The sequence below is a fragment of the Rhinopithecus roxellana genome, chromosome 5, assembly GCF_007565055.1.
Source record: "Rhinopithecus roxellana isolate Shanxi Qingling chromosome 5, ASM756505v1, whole genome shotgun sequence".
NCBI classification, from domain to species: Eukaryota; Metazoa; Chordata; class Mammalia; order Primates; family Cercopithecidae; genus Rhinopithecus; species Rhinopithecus roxellana.
Window position 1 is genome coordinate 711,338 of NC_044553.1, and position 24,218 is coordinate 735,555.

A 24,218-nucleotide genomic window follows, 5' to 3' on the forward strand; every position below is an offset into this window, starting at 1 on the left:
AGAGCTACAGGGTCAGGGCTGGGCTGCTTTTCATCAGCAGGGGGAGGGCCCTATTTGCATGTCCCCCACTATATAGCAAGCTCTGGGGTGGGACATCTGAGGAGAGGCCGGGCTCAGTGCAGATGAAGTGTCCTGGCGGAGATTGGTAGTAATTCCATCAATGAGGAAAATATAATTTTATACTATGTCATTGTGCCTTGACTAACATTTAGCTCTCACAGTCTGATTTTATTCTTACATATTTACACTATATATTTAAGGCAGGTTTTAATGTTATATTTTACAGAAGATAATTTACATAGAGAACATAGCAGTTGTGCAGTGTGTCTAAGATTATACAACTAAAAATATTTAGTCCTATTTTCTGGGCCTGTGCTCTATTCACCAGAGGAGGCAGCTCCCCTAAGACAACTACCGGACAGCGTGGACCAGGCCTGGTGAAGGCTGCAGGATTCTCCATCTGTTATGACAACTTTCTGTAATTTACCTAAATATTTAGAGAGAATCATCGTTTGTGTGTGTATTTTCCGAAGTCAGTCATGTTTCTTGTGTCAATATCAATCTGTTTATGACTCCATTTCAGCAAAATGTTCATTCATTTATTTGTTATTGCTTTATTCAAGTGTAAGTGATAAATAATTAATTCAAATTTATAGTGAATTATTTGAAAAATGTAGACCTATGTTTGCAACCATTCAATCAGCACTTCAATCAAGTTTTGAATAATTGAATTAATCCCTAAATCTTCTCTTATTCCTCTGAAATTTAACTCACATCCCCATTACTCCCAGCACCACATTCTCTCTCTTTTTTTTTTTTTTTGAGGCGGAGTCTCACTCTGTTGCCCGGACTGGAGTGCAGTGGCCGGATCTCAGCTCACTGCAGGCTCCGCGTCCGGGGTTTACGCCATTCTCCTGCCTCAGCCTCCGGAGTAGCTGGGACTACAGGCGCCCGCCACCTCGCCCTGCTAGTTTTTGTATTTTTCTTTTTTAGTAGAGACGGGGTTTCACCGTGTTAGCCAGGATGGTCTCGATCTCCTGACCTCGTGATCCGCCCGTCTCGGCCTCCCAAAGTGCTGGGATTACAGGCTTGAGCCACCGCGCCCAGCCTGCACCACATTCTCAGAAAAATTTAAATCTTCTCCATGTTAATTTATAATAGTGGCACCTTCTAAAATTTCTACAAATGTGTCATATAAAATTTACTCTTAATTCCTTAGTGTTTTTTACTTAGCACAATTCTTTGATAATTTAGCTGTGGTTTTATATGAGTGAGGCATGACTTGATTTCACGCTGCATCATATTCCAGTGCCTCAATATATGTCAAACTATTTAATTGTCACCAGTGACAAATGTGATTTGTTCTTTCAGTTAACGGGTTTCATAGAGAAAAGCAGCTACTCAGCATGGCATGATCTTATTCCTACCTCTTTAACAACCGGGCTGAGCAACTACAAGTAAAGAAAAAGCGCCCAACATATCTGAGTTGATATCACAGAGAAAAACAAACCAACCAACCTGAAATCTGAGGAGAGAGGAGCCTGCAGAGAGAACCAGGACGCATATATTAGTGTACCTAGGGCAGTAACCACGGGATGGTATTTAAGATAGGAACAGGCTGACTTGAAAATATTCAGAGAGTTGTTGAGAATGCATATGCTCATTGTGTTAGACTGTGAAGCTCCTAGTGCTTGCAGGTTTTTCCTACACAATTATTATTAATTATTCTTGCAGTACTTTATGCAAATAATCAGACCATGTATAAGACTAAAGTTTATTTTGCAAACAAGTCAGTCCTACAACCAGTTTCTGACAAAAATCAGAATAGGAGAGAGAAAAAAATACGTCTCAAAATGTATCATACACTCATTTTTAAACTCTAATCTCTTCAGTTGTTTTAAGTATGTGCTTCCATTTTAGACTAACTCTGCTTATTGCTGTGAACCAACCAATGATCTCTGGCTGCAGCTCAGAAGAAACAAAGGCATATGGGTAATATAAAAATCTGGATCAATATTTTAATTCTGAGCAATTATCCTGCAAATCACTCCAGGTGATGGGATGAAACAGGGTCCCCCTACCCCGGAGGTTTCTTTGTCTGGGAAAATAAGACCAAGGGAGCTAACAAAAGCCAAGCCCCATGCCCAAATCTCAGCAGGCGCAACTACAGCCACCAGTTATCTGGGCGTGTCACAGCCTTGGAAGCTGTATTCAAACTGTCTCATCACCTTGGCTGGTTTTGATACATGTCTTCTAATAACCCGGTTTGTCTCTTCTCATCTTCAGGCCATCCAACTCCAAATGGTCATCCAAGTGAAGCCTGAGATAATGGCTCCCTTTTACTGGGGTCCCATAGGCAGGCCTCCAAGGGAGATCTTCCCGAAGCAGCATCCCGCATCAGCTGGAAGCAGTTAAAGTTGGCCTTTGTCTCTATTCTAACGGCAGTTAGATGCACTTCTTCAAAGAGGAAAATGATAGAGGTAGATGGCAGATAACTCTCCTAGGCAGACAGGGGAGAGGCCCCAAAGAATGTCCAACCCACCAAGGTCATTGTGCACAGGGGGCTTGCCTAAACATGCCTGCAGGGAAAATAGTTAATGTTGTATCTCATCACTCTCTGATAAAATGGCCACACATAACTATCTCGACGCATGAAGATAAATAACTACTTTGAAATTAGAACAATTCCCAAGTAAGGTCAAAGTTAGCATGTGGTTCATAATGTGATAGACAGGAGACACGGCTGAATACGAAGAATGTGTTCACATCTATTTTATGTCAAGATCAGGAAAATATTTTGTATATTATTTAGGTAAGAGTCCCACTCAGATCATTGATTTAAGATTATATATTGATGGATAATACCTCAATAATAAAAGTAGAGGTTATTAACCAGTAATTTGTATTACTAGTACAAACTTCCATTTAGGATATATTATTCTGGGTGTTGTGAAATCAACTCAGAAGGCAGAAAACTTTGCACTTATCACAACTTTTTAATAAATTAAAAATTAGAATTAAGTACATATGTTTCTAGATGGTGCACAACTTTGGAATATTTTTGCAAAGAGAGAGGGTTCTTACATCTTCTGGAAATCCTATCAAAATGGACAACAATGGAAAAAACTTTCAGATGAATTTCTACCTACTAGAGATCTGATTAATAGAAATTTAAAGCAAATGCTAACACACAAACAAAAAACTAACATGGAAGCTAAAAAAATTGTGATTTAATACACCAAACATTCTAGCTCAACCTAGCTTATAACATAACTTATAACGTAATCTAACCGTGGAGGGCACTGTCATTGTTCATATAAGATAGAATCAATCCCACTCACAATCTTGTGGGAATGTTTAAAAAATGGCATCTCTATATTAAAATTATCAAATCTGCAATAAAATGTAAAACTCCCTTGGCCAAGCGTTCTCCCACTAGCACTATGGAATCATGGTCCACTCCTCAGGGTGCATCAATTATTACCCTATGCCTTGGTAGCTAAAAGGCCTATGCGTTTATAGACTTTACCCCCAGAGATCATCCTTGTTGTACTGCATGCATGTGTGATGTAAACTCCAACCATGAAGAGTTTGAGGCAGCCTTTTTATTACACCTTTTCCACAGACTCTTGTGATCTTCAACAAGAAAACTGGAAGGAACATCAGCGGAAAATACTGCTCTTGAATCATATTGGAAGGAATCTTGTCAGATCCTTTTAACTAACTCACTGCAGAAAACATTCAGGCAGTTAATTACTGGGTTCATTTGCAACTAAACAATCGATTCAGGCCTGATTCAGTGGATCATCCGTATAATCACACCACTTTCAGGAGCAAAGTGAGGGAAATCCCATGAGACCAGGCAATCAAAACCAGCCTGGGCAACATAAAGAGTTCCTTTTTCTTTGAAAAAATAAAATAAAAAATAAAGAGGGGAGCGTGGCCTGCCCCTCTAGTTCTAGATATTCAGGAGGTTAAGATGGGAGGAATATGTGAGTCAGGAGTTCAAAATTACAGCGAGCTATGATCACACCGCTACACTTTAAACTGTACGACAGAGTGAGAGCCTGTCTCTAAAACAAACAAACAAAAAGAAGCAATTAAGAATTCCACACAACTGTAAAGCTACTCAAATAGGAGATGTTAAACTGAGCACCTTCATAGATCCTCTGGCATTTCTGATGTTTTTAAGCAGATGGCTGACCTAAGACCTGCAGACTAAGCTGATAGTCCTTGATTGTGAGAAACTTCTACCCAAGACATTAGACCAGGACCCTGTCTAATTCCCCATCCCCTCCTTCTTTTTCTCATTATTCTTTGCTTATATTTCTAAAGTCATCTCATTTCTGTAGACCCGGGTGTTGTCCACCCATATTGAACACTTATCTTCTTTCTTATTATTTTTATTCCTGCTACATAGAATAAGTTGTCACACTATTTTTTGGTGCATGACTGCTGATGAATTAAGTCTTACTTCTCCATCATCTCCTTTTTTGCCACACAAGGTGAATTTAGTTTGGAATCACAGGATCATCTTCATTCAATGCCAGTGGGAGTTTCAAACCCTATAAACCCCTTTCCGTGAGTGGAAATCCCATACTTCTTGGAGGCTTTGTTCATTTCTTTTTACTCTTCTGAAACTATTCCAATTAATAGAAAAAGAGGAAATCATCCCTAACTCATTTTATGAGGCCAACATCATCCTGATACCAAAGCCTGACAGAGATACAACAAAATAAGATAATTTTAGACCAATATCCCTGATGAACATCGATGCAAAAATCCTCAATAAAATACTGGCGAACCAAATCCAGCAGCACATCAAAAAGCTTATCTACCATGATCAAGTGGGCTTCATCCCTGGGATGCAAGGCTGGTTCAACATTCGCAAATCAATAAATGTAATCCAGTATATAAACTGAATCAAAGACAAAAACCACATGATTATCTCAATAGATGCAGAAAAGGCCTTCGACAAAATTCAACAGCCCTTCATGCAAAAAACTCTCAATAAATTCGGTATTGATGAAACGTATCTCAAAATAATAAGAGCTATTTATGACAAACCCACAGCCAATATCATACTGAATGGGCAAAAACTGGAAGCATTCCCTTTGAAAACTGGCACAACCAGGGATGGCCTCTCTCACCACTCCTATTCAACATAGTGTTGGAAGTTCTGGCTAGGGCAATCAGGCAAGAGAAAGAAATCAAGGGCATTCAGTTAGGAAAAGAAGAAGTCAAATTGTCCCTGTTTGCAGATGACATGATTGTATATTTAGAAAACCCCATTGTCTCTGCCCAAAATCTCCTTAAGCTGGTAAGCAACTTCAGCAAAGTCTCAGGATACAAAATCCATGTTCAAAAATCAGAAGCATTCTTATACACCAGTAACAGACAAACAGAGAGCCAAATCATGAATGAACTCCCATTCACAAGAGCTTCAAAGAGAACAAAATACCTAGGAATCCAACTTACAAGGGATATAAAGGACCTCTTCAAGGAGAACTACAAACCACTGCTCAGTGAAATAAAAGATAATACAAACAAATGGAAGAACATTCCATGCTCATGGATAGGAAGAATCAATATCTTGAAAATTGCCATACTGCCCAAGGTTATTTATAGATTCAATGCCATCCCCATTAAGCTACCACTGGCTTTCTTCACAGAATTGGAAAAGACTACTTTAAAGTTCATATGGAACCAAAAAGACCCCGCATTGCCAAGACAATCCTAAGTCAAAAGAACAAAGCTGGAGGCATCACACTACCTGACTTCAAACTATACTACAAGGCTACAGTAAACAAAACAGCAGGGTACTGGTATCAAAACAGAGATATAGACCAATGGAACAGAACAGAGCCCTCAGAAATAATATCACACATCTACAGCCATCTGATCTTTGACAAACCTGAGAAAAACAAGAAATGGGGAAAAGATTCCCTATTTAATAAATGGTGCTGGGAAAATTGGCTAGCCATAAGTAGAAAGCTGAAACTGGATCCTTTCCTTACTCCTTATACGAAAATTAATTCAAGATGGATTAGAGACTTAGATGTTAGACCTAAAACCATAAAAACCCTAGAAGAAAACCTAGGGAATACCATTCAGGACATAGGCATGAGCAAGGACTTCATGTCTAAACACCAAAAGCAATGGCAACAAACGCCAAAATTGACAAATGAGATCTAATTAAACTAAAGAGCTTCTGCACAGCAAAATAAACTACCATCAGAGTGAACAGGCAACCTACAGAAAGGAAGAAAGTTTTTGCAATCTACTTATCTGACAAAGGGCTAATATGCAGAACCTATAAAGAACTCAATCAAATTTACAAGAGAAAAACAAACTACCCCATCAAAAAGTGGGCAAAGGATATGAACAGACACTTCTCAAAAGAAGACATTAATGCAGCCAACAGACACATGAAAAAATGCTCATCATCACTCACCATCAGAGAAATGCAAATCAAAACCACAATGAGATACCATCTCACACCAGTTAGAATGACAATCATTAAAAAAATCAGGAAACAACAGGTGCTGGAGAGGATGTGGAGAAATAGGAACACTTTTACACTATTGGTGGAATTGTAAACTAGTTCATCCATTGTGGAAAACAGTGTGGCAATTCCTCAAGGATCTAGAACTAGAAATACCATTTGACGCAGCCATCCCATTACTGGGGATATACCCAAAGGATTATAAGTCATGCTGCTATAAAGACACATGCACACGTATGTTTATTGTGGCACTATTCACAATAGCAAAGACTTGGAATCAACCCAAATGTCCATCTGTGACAGACTGGATTAAGAAAATGTGGCACATATACACCATGGAATACTATGCAGCCATAAAAAAGGATGAGTTCATGTCCTTTGTAGGGACATGGATGCAGCTGGAAACCATCATTCTTAGCAAACTGTCACAAGAACAGAAAACCAAACACCTGCATGTTCTCACTCATAGGTGGGAACTGAACAATGAAATCACTTGGACACAGGAAGGGGAACATCACACACCAGGTCCTATTGTGGGGAGGGGGAGGGGACAGGATAGCATTAGGAGATATACCTAATGTAAATGAAGAGTTAATGGGTGCAGCACACCAACATGGCACATGTACACATATGTAACAAACCTGCATATTGTGCACATGTACCCTAGAACTTACAGCATAATAATAATAATCATAAAAAACAGCAACAGTGAAAACCCTGCTCAGCCCAAACTCCACGGTGAGTACTCTGTCTTTAGTCCTGATCACCAAATGGAAACCCCTGAGAATCCCAGGGCTGGGGCTTCTCTCCCAGAGCTGCAGGGTCCGGACTGGGCTGGTTTTCATCAACAGGGGGAGAAACGTATTTGCATGTCTCCTACTGTATAGCAAGCTCTGGGATGGGAATCCTGAGGAGGGACAGGGCTCAGAGCAGACAAAGTGCCCTGGGGGAGATTGGTAGTAATCTTATCGCTCAGGAAAACATAATTTTATATGATTGTGCCTTGATTATCATTTAGCAGTCATCATCTTCATTTTTACATATTTGTAGAATACATTTAATGCAAGAGACAATGTTACATTTTAAGAAAGATAAATTACATACAGAATAGAGTGTTTGTACAATGCGTTCAAGGTCACACAGCTGGACAGAGTTAGCCCCATTATCTCTGCCTGCGCCTCTGACCACTAGAGGAGACTCCTCTCCTGAGACAACTCCAGGGCAGTGTGGGACATGCCTAGTGAGGTTTGCAGGATTCTACCCCTGCCAGGACATCTCTGTTTTATTGTATTCTGCTGTTGGCCTGAAATATATAGAGAGAACCAGTGTTAAAGCACATGTACTTTCAAGAGTCTGGGATGTTTCAAGTGCTCATACTCATCTATTTTTTGTTCCTCTTCAATCAACTTATTCATTTGTTTCTTTGTTACTGTTTTATTTAAGTACAATTAATAATCAATTCAAATATACACTGCACAATTTGGAAAATGGTAATGTATGTGTGCAAACTTTAATCAGGTTGTGTACAATTAAGTCAACCCCTAAATCTTTCTGTCAATTCTCTGTAATTTCCTCTCACCACTCAATTACTTTCAGCGCCCATTTCTCACAAATTTCAAAGCTGCTGTGTTGCTTTAGAATAGTTGGACCTTCTGCAGTTTATACAATTAGAAGTTTATGAAGTGCACTCTTAATTCCTCAGCTACTTTCACTCAGCAGAGTTATTTGAGAATGTAGACAGGCTTTTATGAGAATGAGGATGCCTTGATTCTAATTCTGCATTGTACTTTGGTCCATAATCATATGTCAAATTGTTTATCGTTCTTCACCTGTAGTGGATATGGATATTTGATTTGTTCTCTTAGTTTCTGGCTTTTATATAGAAAGCGGCTACTCAGTGTGCAAATGTGAAAAATGAGAAAACTATCTCATTCTGACCTCATTAACAACAAACCTGAAAAACTGTGAATAAATGAAGAGGAAAACCTTTTAACATATCTAAGTTGCTTTCACAGAGCAAACAAGAAGAGTGAAATCTGAGGAAACAGACACTAGCCAAGAGGACTGGGGCCCACATGTTAGTGGACCCAGGGCAGGTGCCACGGGATGGCATTGAGAGAGGAACAGGCTGACCCGGAAATATCTAGTGAGGTTTTGTTTGGATGCATGTGCTAATGGTGGTAGAGTGTGAATCTACTAGTCCTTGCAGGATTTTCCCAGGAATTTGAAAAATCCACAGTCAACACCCTTATCTGCTGTCCAGTGGTGCTGACAGGAAGAGAAGAACAGCGAGGACTACTGAATGCCTGGATCCACCTCCACTATCTCCAGGGGAAATCCAATAAAACCTGTGTCCTGTGGGGTGTGGTTGAGTCAACAGAAATTAAAGAAAACAGAAAATTCCCAGAAAACTCCATCCAGAAGAAATTCTTAATCTGCAGGGTAAGTACAAAGATCAGAAGCTGAGGACACTGGTGAGAAACCATTGTGGTTGGGAAAAGACATTCTACCCCTGGGGGAAGAGGTAAAGACAGGAAAATTTGGAAGCTCATCCCCAAACTATGATTTCTACTCATGCATAAGAAGGAGGCTGATTCGGAAGGGTGGAGAACGTCCCCATTTGTTCAAGCCCCTTCTCCACATGGTCTGCAAGTCTGCAGAATAATGAAGTAGCTGCATCAGCTCCATTCTGGCCTTTGTCATGCGGCAGTTTTTGTGGATTTGCTTTCTGCTCTCTCATGATTTGTTTCCTCTCTCAAGTCCTAGCTCCATTTTCCTGTTAATTCTCAATTTATTGAAGAGATTCACATTTAGGTTAGAACATGACAATTTTTGGAAGAAATTTTCATCTTAAACACACCAAATCTAATGAGCTCTCTCCAGGGATGCCCATCTGCTTGCTTTCCTTCCTTTCCTATGGGATATGGCCCTTTTTTCTCCCCGAGTCCAGCTCTTACATTCATATGCATGAGAAGTCCAACCATCACATACCCAGGGACATCTTGGAGGAACGGACCCTACCATCGGCTCCTCACCCTTCATTTGCACAGTGGCCACTCTGTCAGCTATTGTATGTGATTTAGGGTTTTCCACTTAAAAGTGTCTTTCACTATCCCCCCAAATGAAGTTCCTGGTCCTTAATTACCTTGAAGAGCCAGGCTTCTTTTCTGTCCCTTGGTAGTTAATATTGTTTTATTCCATTAAAATTCATTGGGAACATCAGTGAAAATGGAAGTGACCAGCCATTCCATCCCATTGTCTGACTTCTGCCTGATGGACTCACCCATGAGCCTTACTCCACTGCTCTGCCGCTGATGGGGTCATCTGGGCCTTCATTAATAAGAGGTGTGTGATTGATTAGAGAACGACTGAGATCAGCAGGTGCCTGAGCTCCTCAGCACACAGTTGTGGTCCTGCAGTAGAGTGTGTGTGACTGAAATCACATGTGTGTATAGTTCGTGGCCTCAGCCTATAAGCTGATACCAGCTTCTGGCCATTCCTGGGTAGCCCGATGAGGGGTGTCCAGAGGATGGATGCAGGATGTGGATTTTAGAAAGTGATGGTGTTGGGGGCATTGACGGCCAAATTTTATTTTAAGTCTATTCTGTCCTTGGTACTGGGAAGACTGAGAAGAAAGAAACAAAACTCAGACCCCATGTAGCTCCCCATTTAGGAAGATATTCAGTGCAAATTTAGAAACTTGAAGAAATAGACCACACTGCAGGGATCATTTCTATAGTCCATTTGAGGTAGTAGAAAATAAAACCAGTGACGTTGGTGATGTTGGTGTGGTTTTCTGTGACATACTAAGGAGACAACAGAAGATGGTCCGTGGCCAATCTCCATCCAGCTGGTACCTCTTGTGTATTTGTTCTGTCCAAATAAGAGATAAAAGACAACATTTGTAACACACACACACCAGGGCTGGTTTCAGAGACCTTGCTCAAAATGGCCAGCAGGGCCATGACACATTTTTATATGAGAGCTACTTTTTTGCCTACTTCTTGTGGAAATCTGAGAGATGTGCCCAGCCTCGGGGGCTGCTTCTCCCTCCAGGAGACGGAGCTAACAGAGTTACGTGGTATTAGTCAGTTTGGGTCTTCATAAAAGATAACAGGAGTGGGTGGCTTAAACAACAAATACTGATGTTCTTACAATTCTGCAGTCTGAATGTCGAAGATCAAGGAGCTGGCAAAATTGGTTCTTAGTGTGGCTTCTTCCTGGCTTGTGGAGGGCCACCTTCTAATGCACTATGTCTCCACATGGCCTCTTCTCTGGGTGCACGTGAAAAGTGAGAGGTTACATCATTAAAATCCCAGTATAGATCCATTGGATTTAAGGTTTCAGTAAATGAATTTCAAATAGGGCACCATTTGATTGATGACACAAATCAAGAGATGGTGAGAATCCATATATATATATATTTTTACCATTATGAGTCATGCAGGATTTATGAGTCATGCATGAACTTGTAGGAAAGTTCCTAGTAATTGGTGAAACCGAAGCAGTAAGCAGAAAAATTGTCTTCCTCCTTTCTTGCCTGGCACAACGATGTTTGGAAGCAGAACCACAGATAATAAAGAAAGAGGAGCCCTGGGGATAGCTGAGGTGCTGGTGAGGAGGGAGAGCACTGAGCAGATGAGGAAGCCCCGGCCTCCCTGCACCTGCTCCTGACCCGGCCTCCTGCTCTGTGGGCCCCGCGCGCCCCCTGCTGGTCCTGAGCGGCACCTGCGCCCGCCCCCTCCGCCTCCCTGCAGGGAGGTTTGTGTCTGGGCTCACACTCACCTCCCCTCACTGTGTCTCTCGTACAGTAATACACGGCCGTGTCCGCGGCGGTCACAGAGCTCAGCTTCAGGGAGAACTGGTTCTTGGACGTGTCTATTGAAATGGTGACTCGACTCTTGAGGGACGGGTTGTAGTTGGTGCTCCCACCATTACCATTGATCTCCCCAATCCACTCCAGTCCCTTCCCTGGGGGCTGGCGGATCCAGCTCCACCAGTAACTGCTGATGGAGCCACCAGAGACAGCGCAGGTGAGGGACAGGGTCTCCGAAGGCTTCACCAGTCCTTCGCCCCACTGTTGTAGCTGCACCTGGGACAGGACCCCTGTGAACAGAGAGACCCACAGTGAGCCCTGGGATCAGAGACAGCCTCCCATATCGTCATATCTGCATCCCCAAGATACTCACATCTGGGAGCTGCCACCAGGAGGAGGAAGAACCACAGGTGCTTCATGTTCTTGCACAGGAGGTCCATGACTCTCAGAAAGCATTTCCCATGTGAGCAGGACCCGGAATTTAAGGAAATGTGTAGTCGTTTCCTGTAGGTGCCTAAGTTAGGATTTGCATGTGGGTGGTGCCTTTGTATGGAGAGGTGAAAAGGGATGAGGGAGGCCCCAGTCTTTTGGGTTCACCCTTGGAGGAGGATGTTGGCTGTGCCCTCTGAGAACTCAGTTCTCTTCCTGGGGCCTCCCCTCACCAAACCCAGATTCCTCTTCTTCCAGGTAGGAAATGTGCTGAAGGAGCTGGCCTGGGAGACGAGTGTGATCATGGATCAGGGACAGATTTTGGAATAGGGTCAACTGTTCTACCCTTAAAGATTCATATAAAACCAACCACACACCCAGGTCATCTAAATTGTCATTTACTTCTTCAGACACATTGAAACAACAGCTGAGTGTAATAATCACAGTGAATTGAGACAAACCTGGATCCACGCAATGTGTACTGTAGTTCAGAACATCCATCATGGTTAGAGGGACGCTACCTGTCCCAGGAAGTGCGTTATTTTTAAACAGCACCTGAGAACTGCCCTTCTGAGAACTTTTGAAATTTGAGATTCTGTGTGAGATCTCAGGAGAAGGTAGTGGGATATATCTCCATCCTTCTCAATGTGTGACCCTGAGAATGTGCCCTGACCTCTAAACACTTCTGTGTGAAAAGATGTACACTGGGGATAGCAGTGACAACTTCAGATAAAAACGCTATAGTACATCAGCACTGAAGGACAGTCTCATCACCAAGATTAGTGAAATTACCTTTCCTAGGAATCAGAGAGGAGCTCTGTAAGCCCTTCTCTCTGAGAGAACAAGGAACTCTGGTTCTTCCCTGACAGGTCATACCTGTGAAACATGGCTGGACAATGACACTCAAGTCCAGAATTTGTACCCACATATTTACCAATTCAGATCCATCTGTCTCTGAAAGACTTTCTCTTCCGCTGAGAAACCAAAGAACTTCTGAATTTGTAGGTATTTTTTGCCACATATGTGTCAGGTGGCTGGATCATGTTATAATGCTAGAGGAAAAACTTCCCAACATTGTCATGGAGACAAAATGCAAAAGAGTAAAGATTCAAGTGAGATTCCCTTGAAAATCACCAGTAATAAACAGGCCAAAAGAAATCAACTATTATGGAAAGAGTGGTCATTAAATGAAACAGTAAATTTCATGTTGAGTTGAGAAGTAAGTTCTGTCTGACAGCTCATTTTCACCTCTGCAAATACGTCAGAGCATAGACTAGGAGCAGAGAGTGAACTTAGGGCAAAAAGGGGCCAGATGTTTGAGGACAATGGAGAGTGAGCCGGAGTCATTGTGAGCCATTCAGAAAAGCAGACTGTTCCAGGGTGTACGGAGTCCTCCTGAGTTAAGAGGTGCTGAATATACACCAGTTTCACTGTCCTCATTGTTTTATCCTCCAGACTCTCTTGGATGTCCCGATTTGAACACGTGGAGTGTTGATGGAACTCAACATAACTAGGAACTTTTCAATGAAGATGTAGGTAACAATGTGGGTATGATTAAATTAGGTTTATGAAAATAATATCTGAAATGTCAGTCAGTATCTATTAATTTATCTTTCTTTTGTATTTTACAGACAAGACTTGTTCTGTTGCCCAGGATGGAGTGCAGAGTCACCTATTAATTTTATAGCATAAAAGCGATCAGTCCAATTTATGTAGTCATGTTATCTCCATCAAGGATTTAGGTCCATGTGGTCTGTGACATAGCTCTAGTCGCAGAGGGAAGAGAGTGGTTCATTGGGTTGATGCTGCTTCTTCAGAGGGGAATTTAAACAATCAACTTCTCACCTCATCATGTCTATTTTTATAACTGTGCATGACCCTTGGGAATGCACTCATGATTTCTTACATAATGGGAGTTGACTGTGCCGTGAAGATAACAGGAAGATGTGTAAAATTTAAAGCCTAGTTACAAAGCCTGTTGAATTTAAAATGCCTGGAGCCCATCACATTCTGGCATCTTGATTAATTAATTGTGAATGTATTTTCAGTTGGTTAGTTCAAGTTCCCATAATTCACTTTCTGCTAAAATATCACATACAATAATCTTGAGATATTAAAATAAAAAATAACTAATTTGAAAATGAGCCCAGCTTCCAGGAGAGATGAAACTTCCTTTGTGGTAAAGGGTGTGAAGGGTGGAAATATGGCTGAACATTGAGGTTGTCTTCACAATTGTTTAATTTTAATTAGGGGAACTTCTATATATCCCTTATATTTATTAGAAACTCCCATTGAGAACCTTCAATTAACGTAATTATTTGATGGATCACACGACTACGATGTTGTTAAGTAGGTTATTAAGTAGGAATTGCTATTACAACGTTAACCTTGCTTTACAGCACATTTTTCTACCTGATGTGAAATTAGTCCAGGTGCACTGATGAGAGCTTGTCAGTTAACCAAAGGCCAGGAAACGGGTGCACGTGTTTCTAGAGCAGGGCATGGCTTTGGGATGCTTTGCAAACAAAGTGGCTTCTCACGTCTTCTGGAAAACCCATCAAAATGGGCAAGTTAACGATGTCTTAGGAGCGCCCCTCTATCCCATATTCTTGGCTGATATAAAAGTGGAACTCAATGCAAAATGAGATAATATGGAAGTTAAGAAAACTGCTGTACCACTGCCTCAGCTCAGCACAGCTGCCTCCTTCCTTAGGGTTTCTGAAACTCTCGGGATGTGAGTTTTCACACTGTGTAATTCGCACCGTAATACTCGGCCAGTGTCCTCAGCCTTTAGGCTGCTGATCTGAAGATACGCCGTGCTGACAGAGGTGTCCATGGAGAAGACAAACCATCCTGTGAAGCCCTGGGCATACGTTGGGCTCCCAGTGTAGGTGATGATCCATCCCATCCACTCAAGGCCCTGTCCAGGGGCCTGTCATACCCAATTCATACCATAGGAGGTGAAGGTATAACCAGAAGCCTTGCGGGAGACCTTCACTGTGGCCCCAGGTTGCTTCACCTCAGGCCCAGATTGCACCAGCTGCACCGGGAGTGGGCACCTGTGGAGAGGAGACATGAGTGGGTGAGTCTCACACGACTGGCCTGGTTTCCTCCTCAGCCCGGGGACTGGGGAGCCCCTTACCTGTTGCTGCTGCCACCAAGAAGAGGAGCCTCCAGGTCCAGTCCATGGGGAGGAACTGTGCACTAGAAGATTCTCCCAAGGAGGGGTGTGGTTGTTGGGTGATGCTCTCAGGGCACAGAGATACTATATTCACCTCAGTTATTTGCATATTCATGAAGGATGCTATTTAATAGCCCAATTCCTGATCCAGTGTGAGAAAGAGCAAATACATGAGACATGGACGACACAATTGTAGAAGGTGAGGGTTCAAGCCGTAATCCTGTTAGAGGCCATGCATTCCCTACACATCCCTGAACCCTGTGTCGACAGAGCTTCCCCCACAGGGGAACAAGCTCCCCGACGACACGCACTTCACTTTGAACCCACATTTGAATATCTCAGGGCAACTTGAACCATTTGTAGACCTTACTGTGTGAACGAGTTATTTGGGAACGTGTGTTGCTCCAAAACTTGCACTTATTCATAAAAAAGGATCTCTTCCTGACCTCCAGCTGCTTACTGCTAAGATATCCAGCAGAGTTTGAAATCCACATTGTAAAAGTGGTTCTCAAACATCCGGTTTGATAAATGCTCACAATTGAAAATATATTTATACAAACTTCAGCAGTCTGTGCGAAATACTTATTTTAGATATTTTTAAAGGAAGTCCCAGGCCCTGGGAGGAACCTCTCCCCAGTCTCCTGCGCACCTGCTCTAGGGCGGGAGCCTGCTCTGGGTGTATCCTTAGCGCCCCCTGCAGCCCAGCCCCCACCATGCAAGGAGGTTTCTATCTGAGCTGACAGAGTATATTTCTACCAGCGTATCCAACTCAGTATAAAGTGGTTGTGCCCTGGCTCAGAATTCTCCTTTAGGGACACCACATGCTTCTCTCACCATCTTTTGAAATAGTGAATTGTCCTTAGGAAACCCAGTGAACTCTACAGAGACTCCAGGAAAAGATCCCATGCATCACCAGGGAGCCCTTTCCTGGAGCTCAAAAGGCACTGAATCATTGGACACATGGTGGATCCAAAAACTCTTCAGAGGTTTGGGGGAGAATCTTATTTCCTTTAGGGTCCTACAGTTGATTATTGCACCTGAGGATACTTGCAGGTTGCAGGTGCATGTGGATAGAAGCCCACTCCAACTCTATTCAAGACACACACACACACACACACACACACACACACACACACACACTGTGGCTAATTTTTACATTTTACATGAACGGATCCCATGTTTGCCCTTTTTTTCTGGTATCCAAATCACTTCCCACACTCTCACTAAGGCTGAGTATGTGTCTACTTTCTGCAAAGAGAAGTAAAGAAAGCAGAATACAAGTGGACAGCCGGGAAGTGCGTGCACATTGGATTCACCTGGTCTCACTTGGGAACCCCTGCAGATGCCCCATGAGAAGTAAATTTGAGCCAATGAGGGTGAAATCATTTCCTTGGTGCTCAAGTTGCTGTTGTCAGAAGCTTCAAATTGCTCTATTTTCCTTAACCTTTTTTCTCCTATATTCCTCCTCAGATAGAGTTTGTGCATTGCCACACTCTCATATTTAATCCATAAAGACTAAACTGGTGAGACGTAATGTGTGGAACTCAGAAGTATTACATGTTTTTACAGTTGAATTTTAATGCTGTGGTCTCTTCTTTCTCTGGCCTGTGCCCTATACAAGAAGTCTCCAGGTGGGAAGCTGATTTTTGCTCTTTTCTGGCTGGAACATCACAGGAAAATTTTCTTAAATATACCCCTATTGGCTACTTTTACCCATTTTCATGATAAATGTAGGTTGCTGGTATGGGCTTGTAATGGGGATAGATTTGCCTTTCGCCCGTACATAAGGATCTAAAAATGTCCTTCCCTTATTTGTATGTCGGAACAAGGTCCGGGTGTATTTATCAGAGATTTTGGTCTCTGATTATGATGGTCTCCATGATTATGGTAATAGAGCCATGCAGGGATCTAGGTGGATTCTCACCCTGAGAACCTGAAGGTTCCTGGAGGAAAGGGAGATAAGAGTACGGGGGGTGGGGCCCCCAGGATCTCTCACCCTCATGCTAGTCCACACATGCTCTTTATGTTTATTTAGTTCAGATTTTCATATAACAAATCACACAGCCAGGCTCATTTAAATTATCCATATTCAGGCCATATGGGACCAGCAGCTGAGTATAATAATCACATTGAACTCAGACAAATCTGGGCCCAATCCAATTTTTTACTGTAGCTCAGAGCATCTTTACTGACTCACAACTTGGAGATTATTTCTTCCCTGAAGGAACTGTAAGGGTTGCTGTGGAGCCTCTGTGGGATTGAAATTTTTTACATCAGCCTGTCATGCAGGGTTTTCTGAATATGTAGACCTTTATACTTAGATGGTAATTATTCCTAGTGATGTGGAAATGGCTGGGCAGCCCTCAATTCTGTTTCTTTCTTTTGCTCCCCTGAATGTCTACAAGAATCCCACGAACCTCAGAACTCTCCTTCATGGATGACTCTGAAGATTGTCAATCCACTCAGTGCTACAGACAGAGGGAGCTAAGGGAGGATTCTCAGTTCACTGATATGCTGAGCCAGCAACATAGGACGCACTCAAGAATGAACCATTTTTGTCAATGCCAATCAATATTAAATTCAAGATTTCAAGATTCATGATTTTTAGTACATTGGAGTTAAAATTTTCATGATTCTTGACAATGAGGTCTCAAACTTGATGGTTTGCAGATGAAATGAGCTCATCATGGTTAGTCAGAAGCTTCTCTTCCTAGGAAGCTAGTCTTTTAAAATAAAGCACCTGAGAGGTGGTTTCCTGAGATCTTGTGAACATGTAATCTATTGAAGCAAAAAATCAGGAAAACTAGTCTCAAATAATTGACAGAAAGCTTATAAGAAATTTTTATCAACACAGCCATGAAAATCCGGTTAGTCATTTTTTGGGGTTCATTTGTTACAACTCAAGAAGCAATTAAGAAATCCACACAATGCGCGGTGGCTCAAGCCTGTAATCCCAGCACTTTGGGAGGCCGAGACGGGCGGATCACGAGGTCAGGAGATCGAGACCATCCTGGCTAACCCAGGTGAAACCCCGTCTCTACTAAAAAATACAAAAAATTAGCCCGGCGTGGGGGCGGGCGCCTGTAGTCCAGCTACTCAGGAGGCTGAGGCAGGAGAATGGCGGGAACCCAGGAGGCGGAGCTTGCAGCGAGCTGAGATCCGGCCACTGCACTCCAGCCTGGGTGACAGAGCGAGACTCCGTCTCAAAAAAAGAAAGAAAGAAAGAAAGAGAGAGAGAGAGAGAGAGAGAGAGAGAGAGAGAGAGAGAGAGAGAGAAAGAAATCCACACAGAAGCCTACTCCAACAGAGATAATCTTTCCATACTTGAAAAACAGACCAGTACTCATAAAGAGACACTTCCCCATGAGATCCACAACTTACACAGATTTCTGTAAACTGAAGAATTTTCCCTAAGAGGATTATTCTCTAGACATCTATGTATGCAGAAATACATTGTGTATATTTGTGTGTGACTAATCTGTACAAGCCCTTGGCACATTAAACAAACTTCATGTAAACGTGATAACTTTATCACTTCCTGTGCTCTCACATTTTACTGGTTTCAAAAGTTCATCACCCTTGTGATGGAGCACTAGGTGCCTTTGAGAATATGCTGTTGTTTCAAGCGAATTCATTCTAGACCCTCACTTGATTTCATCATTTCCTATTGAGTGTAGATATGTATATGACAACCTCAGTGTTCAACCATATCTCCAATCTTCACCCCCTTCACCGCAAAGGAATTTTCATTTCTCCTGGAAGTTGGATTCATTTTCAAATTAGTAATTCCCATAATTCCAACACTTTCGCGGGCTGAAGCAGGCAGATCATTTGAGGCCAGGAGTTCGAGACCAGGCTGGCCGACATAGTAAAACCTCGCCTCTACTAAAAATACAAAAATTAACCAGGTGTGGTGTTGCATGTCTGTAATTCCAATGTAATCCCAGCTACCTGGGAGGCTGAGACAGGATAATCGCTAGAACCTGGGAGGTGGACATTGCAGTAAGCCTGGACTCTGTCTCAAAAATAAATAAATAAATAAATAATAAAAGAAAGAAAAAGGAACCAGAATTTCTTTGAGAAATGGCTAATGCTAGTGCTTCAGAAATGAATATAGGATAATAGTCTACAATTTCTTATAGGAACAGACAGTGAGAAAAGGTTCCAAAACAAAGAACTGCTCCTTTGCATTTTTCTTGTTTGCTAATAAATCTAGCTATCAGTCTAACAATTCTGTTTGTGTTTTAGTTCTGTTTTTATTTTTATAGAATCAAGGTGGACATGTGCATTTTTTTAACATGAATATATTTCATAGAGATGAGATTTGTGCTTCTGGTGCAAATATCACCCAATAGTGAACACTGGAGCCAGTAGGTAACTTTTTAATCCTCAGTTTCCTCTCACCTTGCCCTCTTTTGCAGTCCCCAGTGTCTACTGTTTTTATCTACATACATGTGTACCCATTGTTTACCTTCCAATTATAAGAGATAATTTTTTGGAGTTATTTTATTTAGGATAATGTCCTTCAGTTCTATCCATGTTGCTGTGAAAGACACAATTTCATTTTTTATGGCTGCATAGCATTCCATGATTTACATCTATCATGTTTTATCTATCTAATCTTCCACTGATTGACACTTAGAGAGATTACGTGACTTTTCTATTGAAAATAGTGTTGCAATAAAAATAGGAATGTAGGTGACTTTTTCTGATATAAAAATTTCCTTTTGGGAGGAATGTACCCACTGGGAGGGATTACAGGGTTGAATGGTAATTCTAATTTTAGTTCTTTGAGAAACTTCTGTATTGGTTTTCATAGAGGTTGTACAAATTTGTATTCTCATCAAGCACATAAAAAGCATTATTTTTCTATGATTCTCTGCAAACGCCTGCTGTTTATTATTTATAATAACAGCCATTCTGACTGGTAGAAGATGCTATATAATTTTGTTTGTAGTTTACATTTATCAGATGATTGATGATGCTGAGTATGTTTTCTTATTTGTGTTGGCCACTTCTGTGTCTTCTTTTGAGAAACATCTGTTTTTTGCTCACTCTTTAATGAAGTTGTTATTTCTAGTTGACTTATTTGAGTTACTTGTAGATTCTATATACTAGCCCTTTGATGAATAAATTGCAAACTTTTTTTTACCATTCACAGGTTGTCTGTTCACCATGTTGGTTATTTCTTTTGATGTGCAGATGATCTTTGGTTCAATTAATCCTGTTTCTCTAATTTTGTTTTCATTGCATTTGCTTTTGAAGTGTTAGTCATATTTTATTTGCTTAGGCCAATGTCCAGAGGAATTTTTTTAGATTTTCTTCAAGTATTTTTATATTTTGAGTTTATAAATTTCAACAATTAACATATTTAGTTAATTGGTGTCTATGATGATATAGAAGTCTCATGTTATTCTTCTACATAAGGTTACCTAATTCTCCCAGCACCACTTATTGAATAGAGGGTTGTTTCTCCAGTGTATATTTTGTCAGTTTTGTCAAAGAACTGTTGGTTGTAGATATTTGGCTATATGTTTGGGCTCTTGATTTTTTTCTACCACTACCATGCTGCCTTTCTTATTATATTTGTGTTGTGTAGTTCAAAGTCAAGGAATGTGATACTTCCAGCTTTGTTCTTTTTGGTTAGGATTGCTTTTGCTATTCAGACTCCTTTTTTTTTTTTGGTTCAATATGAATTTTAGGATGTTTAAAAATAAGTAATCAATTATATTAGTTACTTGATAGAAATTGCATGGACTCTGTATATTGCTTTGGGCAGTGCATTAATCTACTTTACATTGCTATAAATTAATATCTGAGGCCAAGTGCTTTACAAAGACAAGAGCCTTATTTGACTTACAGATCTGCAGGCTGTGTGAGAAGCATGGCACCAGCATCTGCTTTTTGTGAGGGCCTCAGGAAGCTTACAGTCATGCTGGAAGCAAAGGGGAAGAGGGCTATGTCATATGGTGAGGAGGGGGGATATGAGAGTGTAGGAGGGTTGCCAGACTCTTTTGAACAACCAGATCTCACAGTAGGTAATACAGCAAGAATTCACTAATTACTGTGGGATGGATGCCAAGCCAGTCCTGAAAAATCTCCCCATGACCCAAAACCTCCCAGTTGGCCCTACCTCCAACATTGTGGGTCACATTTCACCATGATATGGGGAGGGGAAAACCTCTAAATGATATAATCTCACTCTCGGACCCAAAGTTCTCATATTCTTCTTACATTGCAAAATATAATCACCTTTTATCAATAGTTCCCAAAATCTTAACTGGATCAACCTCCAACTCAAATGTCCAAAGTCTCATCTGAGTCTTTTTTTTTTTTTTAATTATACTTTAAGTTCTAGGGTACATGTGCATAACGTGCAGGTTTGTTACATATGTATACTTATGCCATGTTGGTGTGCTGCACCCATCGACTCATCAGCACCCATCAATTCATCATTTATATCATGTATAACTCCCCAGTGCAATCCCTCCCTCCTCCCCACTCCCCATAATAGGCCCCAGTGCGTGATGTTCCCCTTCATCTGAGTCTTAAGGCAATTTCCCTCCAGCTGTAATCAAATTTAAAAAATAAAAGTTGTTTACTTCCAAGGTGCAATGATGATGCAGGCATTGGGTAAATAATTCCAATTCCAAAGGGATAAATTGGACAAAGGAACAACCAACAGGCCCCACACATATAAAACCCAGCACTGCAGATATTAAATCCTAAAGCTACAAAATAATCTCTCTTGACTTTATGTACTTCAACCATGGCACACCGGAATAAGGTGTGGGCCCCCAAAACCTCAGGCATCCCATCCCTACAACTTTGCTGGGTACAGACCATGGGGCTGCCTTCAGGAGAGAGAATCAAGTGCTGGAAGCTTTTCTAGGCTGAGGGTGCAAGCTGCCCACAGCTCTACCATTCTGGGGTCTTGAGGGTTGTGGCCACATTCCCACAACTTTACTATGAAGTGCCCTAGTGGGGACTCTGAATGGGGGCTCCAACTCCATCTTTCCCCATTTTTGGCACTGCTCTAGTAGAGGCTTTCTGTGGTGGATCCACTCCTGTCAGCAGGCTTCTTCCTGGGTATGCAGGGCTCTCTACACATCTGAAATCTAGGTAGAAGCTGCACAGCCTCCTTCACTCTTGCATTCTGCATACTTGTCAGAATCCAGTTGTCCCAGCACCATTTACTGAATACAGAGATTTTCCCCCATTGCTTCTTTTTGTCAGCATTGTCAAAGATCAAATGGTTGTAGGTGTGCAACTTTATTTCTGTTTTGTATGTTGATCAATTTTCTTTTCCTGCGTGTCTGCTCTCGTACCAGTACCAAGCTGCTTTTGTTAGCAAGACGTTATGGTGTAGTTTAAGGTCAGTATTATGACACCTCTGGCATTGTTCTTTTTGCTTAGGATTGCTTCGGCTATTTAAGGTCTTTTGTGGTTCCATATAAATTTTAGAATAGATTTAGTTCTAATTCTGTGAAGAATGATGATAGTTTTATGTAAATAGCATTGAATCTGTGAATTCCTTTGGGCAGTATGACAATTTTTACAATACTGATTCTTCCAGTCCATGAGCATGAGATGTTTTCCCATTTATTTGTGTCATTTATGACTTATTTCTGCTGTGTTTTGTAGTTCTCCTTGTAGGGATCTTTCACCTTGTTTGTTATCTGTATTCCCAGGCATTTCCTTTTCTTCATGGATATTGTAAGTTGGATAGGATTGTGTTCTTGATTATACTCTCAGCTTGGATGTGGTTGGCATATAGAAAGGCTGGCAATTTTTGTCCATCGATTTTGTATCCTGACACTTTACTAAAGTAGTTTATTCTAGAATTATTTTGGCAGAGTTTTTAGGATTTTCTAGTTATAGAATTATATCATCAGTGAAGATGGATGGATTGACTTCCTTTCCTATTTTGATGCTGTATTAGTCCATTCTCACACTATAAAGAAACACCTAAGACTGGGTAATTTATAAAGACAAGTGTATGAATTGGCTCATTTAGTATGAGGTTGACTGTGGGTTTGTCATAGATGGCTATTATTATGCTGACATATGATGCATTGATGTCTAGTCTGTTGAGGGTTTTTATCATGAGTGGATGTTGGATCCCATCAAAAGCTTTCTCAGCAACCATTGACATACTAATATGGTTTTTGCTTTTATTCTGATTACATTGTGAATCACAGTTACTGTGGTATTGAATGAGCTTTGCATCCCAGGGGTAAAGCTCACTTGACCATGATGTATCACATTTTAAAGTGCTTCTGGATTCCATTTGATAGTATTTTGTTGAGGATTTTTAGGTCTATGTTCATCAAGAATATTCATCCATTTTCTTTAGTCATTATGTCTCTTCCTGATTTTGTGTGCCAAGAGCACACAGTAGAGAAAGGACGGTCTTTTCAATAATGGTGTGAAAACTGGGCATCCATATGCATAAGAAATAAAATTAGGCCTTCTCTAACTCCATATAAAAATCAACTAACAATGGACATAATACCTGAAGCCATAAACTTATAAATGACACGGAGGAAAAAAAAATTTTTCCTGCCATTAATTTGGAACTGATTTCTTTGAATTTAATAACAAAGCACAGGAAAAACTATGTGCAATTATGTATCTGACAAGAAGTTCTACCCAAATGTATAAATGACACATACAACTCAATAGGAAATAACAAATGACCTGATAAAAAAGGGCAAAAACCTGGATAATTTTTTTCAGAAGATACATGCATGGCAAATAGAAAACAAAAAGGTTCTCAACATTCCTAATTATCAGAGGAATTCAAATAAAAAGCACAATGTGATATCACCTCACACCAGTTAATATGGCTATTATCAGAAATGTAATAGACGACACATGTTGGCAAGAATGTGGGGAAAAGGGAATATGCTGTGGTAGGATTGGTTACTCGATAAGTTGAAAATAAAGCTGTCATATAATCTGGTGATCCCACTTTTTGTTATATATTCAAAGGGAATAAAATTATTTTGCCAAAGACATGTTTGTTGCAAGATTATTAGTGATAGTGTAGATTTGTAAAATAATTTAATGACTATAAATGGATGAATGTATACAAAAATGTGTACACATAAAACTGAATTTTATTTGGCTTTGAAAAGAAGGAAATTCTGACATTTGCAACAACACGGATGGGCCTGGAGGACATGATGTTAAGTGGAATAAGCCAGATGCAGAAAGACAAACACTGCATGATCTCATTTACGTGTGGGATCTAAAATATTCAAGCTCTTGAAAGCAGAGAGCAA

General features: G+C 40.9%; 1 pseudogene and 1 gene segment (V, D, J or C); both read right to left on the reverse strand.

Moving 5' to 3' along the window:
- Positions 1-10,988: 10,988 nt before the first annotated feature.
- LOC104677076 lies at positions 10,989-11,796 on the reverse strand. The segment is given in 2 exon segments: positions 10,989-11,611; positions 11,695-11,796. Coding segments are annotated over 2 exon segments (690 nt in total).
- A 2,584-nt stretch (positions 11,797-14,380) lies between these two features.
- LOC104677077 lies at positions 14,381-14,938 on the reverse strand (annotated as a pseudogene).
- Between the last annotated feature and the right edge of the window lie 9,280 nt (positions 14,939-24,218).